Genomic DNA, 12,357 nt, shown 5'->3' with positions numbered 1-12,357 from the left:
TTACATCCCTGTTAGTCAGCATTTCTCCTTTGCCAAGATAATCCATACACCTGACAGGTGTGGTATATCAAGAAGCTGATTAAACAGCATGATTATTACACAGGTGCACCTTGTGCTGGGGACAATAAAATTCAAATCTAAAATTTGCAGTATTGTCACACAAAATAATGACACAGATGTCTCAAGTTGAGGGAGCATTTGAGGGAGCATGCAATTGGCATGCTGACTGCAGGAATGTCCATCAGAGCTGTTGGCAGAGAATTTAATGTTAATTTCGCTACCATAAACCGGCCTCACAACCGCACACCACGTGTAACAACGCCAGCCCAGGACCCTCCACATCGGATAGATGATGAAACTGTGGGTTTGGACAACCGAAGAATTTCTGCACAAACGGTCAGAAACTGTCTAAGGGAAGCTCATCTGCGTGCTTGTCGTCCTCACCAGGGTCTTGACCTGACTGCAGTTCGGTATCATAACTGACTTCAGTAGGCAAATGCTCACCTTCAATGGCCACTGGCACGCTGGAGAAGTGTGCTCTTCACGGATAAATCCCGGTTTCAACTGTACCGGGCAGTATGGCGTCGTTTGGGCAAGCGGTTTGCTGATATCAACGTTGTGAACAGAGTGCTTCATGGTGGCGGTGGGGTTATGCTATCGGCAGGCATAAGCTACGGACAACAAGCACAATTGCATTTTATCAATTGCAATTTCAATGTATTGTTTAGGGTTACGTGACAGACACCGTGGTCTACAAGGCTGTTTAAGCCTTTTGTGGTAGTTCCACCATGTATAAATGTAACGTAATACTATTTGTAAGATCAATAGAGAGTGTGGAGGGAAAATGTAGTATGTGTGGCACACTCGTGTGAGACTTGGCAAGTCTGAGTGCCAAGCCGCGTGTGAACAGTGAACCCACTGACACGCTCCATGCCACAGCAAGGCATGCATGAAATATATATACTGTAAACTGTAACCCACTGTACCTGGGGATAACCTGAGCTATGCACCACCATGAGGGAGAGGGGAGAGTGTGAGAAGCAATAGATGGAACGATACATATTAAACCAAGTCTCTAGATTTGCCATCTGCTGTCCATCTGCATACAACCCGACAGCTGCTAATTTGGCAAACTAGATCTGAATAACTGCATGACAATTTTAACTTTCTCATTGTACAGATCTCTTACTAATAGAAATGAAATGTTATTTGTGTAGAGAAACAACTATTTCCATGCAGAAGACCGTTTAAAGGTTACTTTCTCAACAGACATGGGTTTACTATTTGTTGGCTAATCACAAAAACATGTTGCCTCATTGTCAATGGAAGGGGCTTTGTCACTTCAGTCTGGCCCTTGCTCAGCATTTGCGAAAGTGTGGGGCATTTTGTGGTGAAGTGTTGCTGTACATACATTTTTTTATCGTGTTTTCTAAACACATAACCAGTTCCTTATGGAAACTGCGGCTGTGAGTCAAGGCAGCAGACATTTTAAATATGACCACTCCCAAACCTTTTATTTATTTTTTCTAATTAAAATGCCAGAAGTACAGGCAACGTCAGTACTATTTTTGAATGTACTGTCAGTCTAAATAACCTGGCAGAAAGTGACTTTAGCTACTGTACTCCGGGAACAAGCAGAGACGACACATTGAACCAATAAGTACTCTTAGTACCTTACCTTCCTGTTATTATCATTCAACAACCATGGAAAATTACACACAAAAAACCTTCAAATAACTGTTTGTAGCTATTCCTCTGATGCATCAGCTGATTACAGAGTAGGTACACATTAGAGCCTAGCACTTACAACTGTTCATATGTCGTTTCATTGGCAAGCATTGCAAGCCAAACTGCTGAAGATCTAAGTCACGGACTGTCACTCATAATAAGATCCATCTGCTAGCTAGTGAGAAAAATGTAAACAGTGAAAGCCAAGTAGACACCCGTCTACCCTACAAGGGGGTTTAAAGCACTCCCCCTAAACCTATTTAATGCCAGCTGTTAAGTGCTATTGTTTTCCTCTTGACTAGATCTCATGCTGATTCCCTCTTTCCTTCTCTGGTACATTAGCAATGGCTTAGTAGATGAATATAGAAAGGCCAATGTGCGCTACTCCTGTCCCTGCCATGAACACTGCTCTGTGTGGAAGTCCCTCGGGAAGCAGAGGCCCTCCTCCCCTTCCACAGGCTCTCCAGGTCTGCCAAAGAGAGTGCGCTTTAGTGAGAGACACACTGTGCTGTGTGGAGGCCGATCCCTGCTGTTGCCGCAATGTGTGTGAAGGGTGTTCGTGCGTATGCATGGGCGCGTGTGTGGTATCTGTTTAACAAGAGTGAGAGTCTTAAAAGAGAGTGTTAGCAGATGTGGTACAGGTATCTTCTTGGTCTTGGTCCTAGAGACACACTGTGTAGATTACAGAACATGTGGGGGCTGTTTTCCTATAAGCAAATTTGCGGGGGTAAAGAGTAGCAAAGCTGCTAGGCAGGAAGAAGCCCAAAAAGCAAATCAGGCCATGGTGTTCCACAAGGAGGGTCATCTTCCAGGTGGTGATTGGGTCATCACCAAGGTTTAAGTCTTTAATTCATGGATTAATTGCCCGCCAGGCTGTCCTGGGAACACCATGTGTGCTATGCCTGTCATGTGCTGATCAGGAGTCAAGTGTTTCGCAAAGTGAGGAGAACAAGGCTCTTAACCTCTTAAAATGTATCTAAATGTAATCGAAAATATAATCTATGTAATCCACCAAAGTAATTATTTATCATGAGAGGTCTATAAACAATAACTAGTAATGTTGCATACTCCAAGAAAGGTTAAAATCTTAACTTTCTGGAATTTTTTTAAATAAATTGCTGCGATGTACTATCTTTTGAGGACACAAGCTCAAGTACACAGTACAAATATGATAAAAAATATGAAAATAACATCTTTTATGATGTATTGCCTATTTAACAAAACTGTAAAAATAACGCTTGAAATTACATAATTTTTCTAAATACAACATAATCAATTTATAAATGACTAACTATACAATTTCACCTTCCATATAACTGTAAAATACATATTTCTATATTTAGTGTTAGAGAAAATGTGCATATTTTCTAAAGGTCTCTCGATCAAAACGTCTGTCCCCACAGCTGTGAATGTCACACAGAGCTTTAGCTTAGCTTCCTGAACTCGTTAGGAACTCGACTTTCATATCATATTAACCTTGTCCGTCTATGCCAAATGTATGACTTATTTTAGATGAATGGCTATAAATCGATCTCTGAATGTGCTACAGCGACAAAACCACTATCTCCTGTTTCGTTACGATGTAAGGATTCCAGGCATATGCGTTGTTGGTGGCTGTAACATAAGGTTCAGCCAGGAGTTGAAGGACATTCAGAAGAGTGAATGAAATGGTAGGAGGGACATCCCAGCTTCAAGTGGTGTCAGATTTCCCATCCTGCTTTACAAGGGCAGAAGAGATATACTCCTGTGTCCATGAGAATCTATGGTGTCCACATATCGATTTATACTGTAAGTGAAAATGTCAGACAGAACAAGTACCAGAACCACGCAGGTCCCCAAAACAGGGGAATTTACATCTAATTAACGCACTCAACAATTTCCCAGATCAACGTTAAGTCAGCATGGGCAGATAAGGTGACCACAGATCTTGGGACATTTTGAACGCCAAAACTAACATTTGGGTGACAGTGCAAGACTGACCGTAGATCAAAATAAAAAGCTTACGAAGCACATACAAATTATGCATTCCCAGTAGTCCTCTGTGTGTGAGAGGATAATCAAATCCTACGTGGGGTTTGTGCCTTGGTGAGAGCAGCTGGAAGTAATGGAGGCCAATTATGAACCAAGCCTAGAGTGAGGGAAGAAATACGTCTTCCGGAATCACAAAATAATCTAATCCTGGAGTGCTTGGTCATCATGAATATGCAGTTGGCAGGGGGAAAAGAACAGCGAGGCCTAATCGAGCTGTCATCAATATCCCAAGATGGCTACAGATCTGACGGAAATCCCAGGCAGAAATGATTTCACTTGGGACACTGAGTGCCATCGAGATCACCTTAATGAGAGACAGTCAGTCGTTATCGCTTCTGGGACACTACATTCTAGACTGAAGTCAAACAATGCCAAACACTTCAAAAATGAGAAACTGGAGCATATTTCAAGACTGTGCTCCTACTCTTCTGACAGGAAACAGAATGTACAGATTAGCCCCTAAGGGGATTTTTATTAGTCTGGGGTGCTGTAGTTGTTCTTGACACTCGCGTGTTGAGCAGGTACATCTTATATAACTGCAATGCCCTTGAGTCAAGCCCAGGCAAGGCATGTATGAAGTGGGGACCAGCTTTATTGTGTAAGCTGATAGAACCAAAAAAACAATAATAATTGGGGGGGCATCCCAGCAAAGCCACTACACAACACATTAATTGCACTATAACGGTGACAAACGGTGCCCACCAACTGTTGGGGCCTACATAAAGATGTCCCAACAGCAGAGCTTTCTTTTCAACACCATGGAATGAATCCTTACCACCGCTACACCTAGCTATCAGCGGAGCCTTGTCTGGCAGCGAAAAAGTTAATTCAGCCTCATTTACTATTTTTGAAAAAAACATAGCTGACAGGGCAGACTTGCTTAAACAAATGTGGTTTATACAGGAAATTGAGATGTACATAGTACATACTATGGCATAAGGGAAGGATGAGTGGATAAGAGGCAATCAGTAATTTCGATTAAGACATTAATGAGTGAGCTAAGATGTATGTAGTAAATATAACTATTTGTTCAGCACTTTTGTACTGTATAGCAACAGAATTCAGAACATGGGCTGTTCTTACAGTATTATCCCTGTACACCAAGTCAGAACCGTAGGATAAATAAAGGGGGCATATAAGCAGACAATGAAAGCTCTTACAATATTCGATGATTACATTTCTCTAAAACAGGTTATAGGCTACATGTGCACCACCAAGTCAAAACAGTAGGCTAAGTTGTGAGGGAAAAGTGACAAAATTATTAGGGTGAGGCACATGGGCTACTAACGGCTTACTACACAACATACACTTAGTATTACTTTCTTAGCTACAATATACATATCTCCCTGGCATATTACATAATTTATGCAGCAGCATACAATACATTTTTGAACTCCCCTTGTTGTGCTGTAATCACTTTAACAAGAAGGTGGAAGGTGGTCCATATTGTGGGCAAATTTTGTCATCAAACTTTGTCAAAGTCTGGCATTCTTTGGATTTATGGTGCTTTCAAGAGAACTGAAACCTCGAGAGAATAAAAAACAAGGTTGAATCATGACGTCAGTGATCTTCAGGTCAGAGCTCTAGAAAGAGGCCAGAGTTCACGACTTGGAATTCCGAGTTGGATGACAGTTCAAAACATATTTTCCAAGCCGGAGCTAGTTTTTTTCCCCCCGAGTTCCCAGTTGTCTTGATCTCACTTGAAGTCTGAGATTTCCCAGTTGTTTTGAACGTGGCAGAAGTCATGCTGGTTTGACAGCATGGCCAATGTATTCAACCTCTTCTGGCCCATGGTGTTGCATGTGAATGTTTATCCTTTTAAGCTTGGAAAAGAGACCCTTAAAACCAGACTGAGACCACACACCCTCTCCACTGAATAGCAGGCTAGTGATTGCTTTGCAACACTTGCAATTAGCCACTGATTCCTTCCAAACCACTCGATTTCCAACTTGTTGTGTAATGTTTATGTCCAATGGCCGATGAGCACCGATACGTTTCATCTATAATTTCTCTTCATATGACAAGGGTTGAAAAGGATTTGCCAGGAGATTGTCGACTTGACTCATGATGATAACTGCTTGTCTAGCTTGCTAACTAAGATTTTGAAAGTATGATGTTGACATGATCAGTCCAATTAAAGCTACAGTAGAAAGATGATTTGACATCATTTTATCTGTGGCCAATGATCTTGAATCTTCTTGGGATGGGCACTTCTAACGTAAATCTATGGCAACACCCAAGGGTCTTGAATTTTCAAGCTATTACCGTAGATTTTGTGGTGATGTTTGAGGACCCATGCCAAATCTTTTCAGTCCCCTGAGGGGGAATAGGTTTTGTTATGCCCTCTTCACGACTGTCTTGGTGTGCTTGGACCATGTTAGTTTATTGGTGATGTGGATACCAAGGAACTTGAAGCTCTCAACCTGCTCCACTGCAGCCCCGATGAGAATGGGGGTGTGCTCGGTCCTCTTCTTCCTGTAGTCCACAATGACCTCCTTTGTCTTGATCACGTTGAGGGAGAGGTTGTTGTCCTGGTACCACATGGCCAGGTCTCTGACCTCCTCCCTATAAGCTGTCTCGTTGTCGGTGATCAGGCCTACCACTGTTGTGTCATCTTCAAACTTAATGATGGTGTTGGAGTCGTGCCTGGCCGTGCAGTCATGAGTGAACAGGAAGTACAGGAGGAGACTGAGCACGCACCCCTGAGGGGCCCCTGTGTTGAGGATCAGCGAGGCGGATGGGTTGTTACCTACTACCTGGGGGTGGCCCGTCAGGAAGTCCAGGATCCAGTTGCAGAGGGAGGTGTTTAGTCCCAGGGTCCTTAGCTTATTGATGAGCTTTGAGGGGCACTATGGTGTTGAACGCTGAGCTGTAGTCAATGAATTGCATTCTCACATAGGTGTTCCTTTTGTCCAGGTGGGAAAGAGCAGTGTGGAGTGCAATAGAGATTGTATTATCTGTGGATCTGTTGGGGTGGTATGCAAATTGGAGTGGCCCTAGGGTTTCTGGGATAATGGTGTTGATGTGAGCCACGACCAGCTTTTCAAAGCACTTCATGGCTACAGACGTGAGTGTTATGGGTCGGTAGTCATTTAGGCAGGTTACCTTAGAGTTCTTAGGCACAGGTACTACGGTGGTCTGCTTAAAACATGTTGGTATTACAGAATCGGACAGGGAGAGGTTGAAATTGTCAGTGAAGACACTTGCCAGTTGGTCAGCGCATGCTCGCAGTACACGTCCTGGTAATCCGTCTGGCCCTGCGGCCTTGTGAATGTTGACCTGTTTAAAGGTCTGCGTAGAGCGTGATCACACAGTCTTCCAGAACAGCTGGTGCTCTCATGCATGTTTCAGTGTCATTTGCCTCGAAACGATGATAGAAGTAGTTTAGCTCACCGGGTAGGCTCGTGTCACTGGGCAGCTCTCGGCTGTGCTTCCCTTTGTAGTCTGTAATAGTTTGCAAGCCCTGCCACATCCGACAAGCGTCAGAGCCGGTGTAGTACGATTCGATCTTAGTCCTGTATTGGCGCTTTGCCTGTTTGATGGTTCGACGGAGGGCATAGCGGGATTTCTTATAAGCTTCCGGGTTAGAATCCTGCTCCTTGAAAGCGGCAGCTCTAGCCTTTAGCTCAGTGTGGATGTTGCCTGTAATCCATGGCTTCTGGTTGGGGTATGCACGTACGGTCACTGTGGGGACAATGTCATCGATGCACTTATTGATGAAGTCAATGACTGATGTGGTGTACTCCTCAATGCCATCGGAGGAATCCCGGAACATATTCCACTGTGCTAGCAAAACAGACCTGTAGCTTAGCGTCTGCTTCATCTGACCACTTTTTTATTGAGCTAGTCACTGGTGCTTCCTGCTTTAATTTTAGCTTGTTAGCAGGAATCAGGAGGATAGAATTATGGTCAGATTTGCCAAATGGAGGGCAAGGGAGAGCTTTGTATGTGTCTGTGTGTGTGGAGTAAAGGTTGTCCAGATTTTTTTTCTCACTTTGGTTGTACATTTAACATGCTGATAGAAATTTGGTCAAACGGATTTAAGTTTCCCTGCATTAAAGTCCCCGGTTACTAGGAGCGACGCCTCTGGGTGAGCGTGTTCTTCTTTGCTTATGGCGGATAACAGCTCATTCAATGTTGTATAAGTGCCAGCCTCTGACTGTAGTGGTATGTAAACAGCTACGAAAAATACAGATGAAAACTCTCTAGATAGATAGTGTGGTCTACAGCTTATCATGAGATACTCTACCTCAGGCGAGCAATAGCTCGAGACTTCCATAGATATTGTGCACCAGCTGTTATTTACAAAAACACATAGCCCCTTGTCTTACCAGACGCCGCTGTTCTATCCTGATAGTACAGCGTATAACCAGCCAGCTGTATGTTGATAGTGTCGTCGTTCAGCCACGACTCCGTGAAGCACAAGATATTACAGTTTTGAATGTCCTGTTGGTAGTTTAATATTGCGCGTAAGTCATCGATTATATTCTCCAAATATTGCACGTTTGCTAGTAGAATGGAAGGAAGTGGGGGTTTATTCGACCGACTACAAATTCTCAGAAGGCAGCCCACCCTCTGGCCCCTTTTTCTCTGCCTCCTATTCATGCAAATCTCAGGGATCTGGGCCTGTTCCCGAGAAAGCAGTATATCGTTCACATCGGGCTCGTCAGACTCGTTAAAGAAAAAAAAGGATTCTGCCACTCCATGGTGAGTAATCACAGTCCTGATATCCAGAAGTTATTTTCGGTTATAAGAAATGGTAGCAGCAACATTATGTACAAAATAAGTTTAAAAAAATACATTACAAACAATGCAAATAAACGAACAAAAAACACAATCGGTTGGGGACATGTAAAACGTCTGCCTTCTTCTCTGGCACCATTTTCACTGATAAATGGGAAAAGTTCTTAAAAACAATGTTGTAACAAGTAGAGCAACAGGCAGAGGTGACCATTCTTTTCGAAAGTTTGATAAAAAGCGCAAAAATGTACTCTTTTAGGCTTACTTGGTCTCAGTATGGCTGGGCATGTCTGAATATGGCAATTGTATTGGCAAAGAAGGACCAAAGTGGGATAGGCCTTGCAGTAAAATAAATGCAGCAACAGCTGGAAACTCTCACCACGTTATTCCACATAGCAGAGGAAACACTGAACCAATCAGACTGGTAATCAAAGTTTTCCTTCATTCTGGTCCACATCCCAAAGGCAAATGGAGACAGGTTTTGCCAGGAGGTAAAACATTAATGAAAGCTGTTGAGAGTGGGGTGGAGACGCAATACAACAATAACACACACTGTAAACAGTGTGGTTTACTCACTAACAGCAAGGCATTGGAAGATGTGTTTATATCTGTAGTGTGGTGTAGGCCAAGTCTGCAAAATGACCAAATTTCTCACTTAAGTCAAATTACTAAGTAAATGGGCATACAGTCGCTATTTAAAGTCTACACCACCCTTGCAGTCTTCACATTTTTCTGCCTTAAAATTAAATCTAAAAAAGGGATTACATTAGATTTTTTTCCCTATAGATCGACACAACCTGCTTCACATTTTCAAAGTAAAAGAAAAATGATAGAACATTTTCCAAATGACTAATAAATACAAAATGAGGATGCATTGATTGAGTGTCTATACACCCCAGAATAAACCCTTTAACTGGCACACCAAGAAAAAAAATATCTGACAAATATTTTTTCTGTAAAGTGTGTATTTAGCCTCAGTATAGGTCATAAATGAAGACTTTTTGTTTGCATGCCTTAAACTTTGATAAATAATGCATCGCAAACATCTCAACCAGCAGGCTGAGTTGCCCAATTAGAGTAAACAAATGTTGTATTGGAATTTGCTTTAAATCATCTCAAATATGACACATTAATTTACATTATGTCTGCTTCATGTAGGCCTAGTAAATGAGGACAGACTTCAAATAATAAAATTATAAATTTCTGTCAAAATATAAATATTAGAAAGCATGTAAATTAATGTGTTTACATTTTATATGCTTAGAATACCAATAAAATGACATGTACTGAACGATATTGTGAAACATAATGAAGATAACAGGCAGACAATGCATAATGATATGGATTTGAAAGGATTTTTGTATTTGCACAAACAAAATCTAATTACAATATTTCTCCTTTATCACTAGATTTGACTCAAAGCTGCAATATGTACGTTTTTGAGCGACCCGACCAAATTCACATATAAATATTATTTATAGATCTGTCATTCTCATTGAAAGCAAGTCTAAGACACTACATCTGTTCTTTGTGCCTAATTTCTATGCTTCCTGTTCTTATGTTTCGTTTTTTTAAGCCTTTTACTTCTGGTTTTATACACCAGCTTCAAAGAGCTGAAAATACTATATTTTTGGTTATGGAAAATATATTTTACAGCGGTTTAGATGGTACAATGATTCCCTACTCAATATTTACTTGTTTTGTCACAAACTGAAATTAGGCGAACTTAGAATTTTTGCAACCAGGAAATGGTGGAGCAATTTCTGCATAGCGCACCTTTAATAGCATTCATTTAACCACCTAGGAGAGCATATTTTTCAAAACTTCCTAAAATTGTAAAACAACATTAAGTAATTTAATCAATCTTAAATTATGTAATTTAATTTAATCAATCTTAAACATTTTACAACGTTGTATTTTCCCATTTTATACACAATTATTACAAAAAACGTGGTAAATTAGGTTACGTTTTTCTCATGTTCACTTACTGGTTTTGAACGATCTTTGAATGTGGGAGTCCAACAATGAAAACCACATGATCATTTTACCAAATTGCATTATTTTACCTTTATTTAACTAGGAAAGTCAGTTAAGAACAAATTCTTATTTACAGTGACGGCCTAGGAACAGTGGGTTAACTGCCTTGTTCAGGGGCAGAACGACAGAATTTTACCTTGTCAAATCGGGGATTCGATCTTGCAACCTTTCGGTTACTAATCCAACGCTAGTTCCACTAAATAATGTGTAATTTAATTAAAAAAATGTAAAAAGAGCAGCCTGCTAAATACTTGGTGGCAGCACCTTTGGCAGCCATTACAGACAGCTGTGAATAATTTTGAATACGATTCTACCAACCTTTACTCTCTTAAAGCAACATTTGTTTTAGTAAACATTGCTCAAGCTCAGTACATTTGGTTAGGAATCATTCATGAACAGCAATGTTCAAACATTCTCTTCACTTTTTTAAGCAGATTGAAGTCATGGCTGAGACTGGACCATTCAGGAACACTATGAGAACACGGATATTTGCCTATTACTGTACAATTAGGATACTTATTAATATGAAGAAGAAATAAAAATATCCCAATGTAGGGCATGCCATTTGAGAGCTTTAAATATACATACTGTATGTTCCAAAGTTACTCTGTATGCACAACACATGGTGAAACTATGAACCCATATTAACGTATAAATATAAAACGCTCGTGCAGGGTATTCGACTCACCTGGTTTCAAGTTGCTCTGAAAATAGAATATAACCATTATAAAACACCCCAAGCACATCGCAAGAACCATCCGATTAACTTTGGGTTTTCTCATCCTGAATCTTAAGGAACGACAAAGCCGACCCAAATCCGTTTGTAATTCATGCGAAAAAATGACCGTTCCACGCTCAAGTAATGTTAGGGATTTGGACATTCGAGAACATTGCCCGGGTACATATAGAACAGCCTCTTCTTCAAGTAAAATTGCTGGTTGTTACTTGTGCAATTCGTCATGTTGATGTACATCCACGCATGTTCTGCGCCGTTGAAAAGTTGCAACTATTCAACCACAAAAGGAGCGACACTTAACGGTATGTGAAGCCAGCAAATAATTAGTTGCAGACACAACTGGCCAGGGGAAAAACATACATGTATTTTTATGATGAAGGGTTTTATATGCCCGTTGAAGCTTCTTTCCAAACGCTTGCTTTTTTTAACTCTTTACTTTCCAGAAACATGGCTGGCACGTGGCATGGGGTGAATCATATGCTATACTGAACAAAAATATAGCAACATGAGCAGAATAAAGCCATTTTGTGGGGGGAAATGAATTCTGATTGGGTGCACCCCTGCCCAGTCATGTGAAATCCATAGATTAGGGTCTAATACAGTTATTTAAATTGACTGATTTCCATATATGAACTGTAACTCAGTAAAATCTTTGAAATTGTTGCATGTTGAGTTTATATTTTTGTTCAATATACATACACCCACAAGAGTTTAGTAAGGTGAAATTGGGAAAGAAATATGATGCATATTCAGTGAACCAATGCAAATTAATTGATGGTATTAAATGAATGACTACAGTGATATTTATTTTTGGGGCAGCTAAATGTTAATGATCTAGCACCTATTGCACGCAAGCTACATAAGCAAGTAGGGTAATTACAGTATAGACATTGTTACATATACCCAGGTAACAATCAGTTCTGGGCCATACACCACCATTCACTACTACAGTGATATTTCAAATCAAATTTTATGTCACATGTGCTGAATACAACACGTGTACACCTTACAGTGAAATGCTTACTTACAAGCCAAGAAAGTATTTACTAAATAAACTGAAGTAAAAAAAAATTACAAATTAAAGA

The 12,357-nt window shown here is 40.7% G+C and overlaps 1 protein-coding gene across 1 annotated transcript in view; it reads right to left on the bottom strand.

Moving 5' to 3' along the window:
- Positions 1-11,685, bottom strand: part of LOC106583641 (carbohydrate sulfotransferase 11) — a 39,923-nt gene extending 28,238 nt beyond the window's left edge. Inside the window, exon 1 of the mRNA XM_014168052.2 lies at positions 11,225-11,685. Coding sequence (XP_014023527.1) covers positions 11,225-11,417 — 193 coding nt within the window. The 5' untranslated portion in view covers positions 11,418-11,685. The remainder of the gene's footprint in view (positions 1-11,224) is intronic.
- Positions 11,686-12,357: the final 672 nt, after the last annotated feature.

The sequence above is a fragment of the Salmo salar genome, chromosome ssa22, assembly GCF_905237065.1.
Source record: "Salmo salar chromosome ssa22, Ssal_v3.1, whole genome shotgun sequence".
NCBI classification, from domain to species: Eukaryota; Metazoa; Chordata; class Actinopteri; order Salmoniformes; family Salmonidae; genus Salmo; species Salmo salar.
The sequence above is the reverse complement of the archived record's forward strand: the minus strand, read 5'-3'. Positions and strand labels throughout refer to the sequence as shown.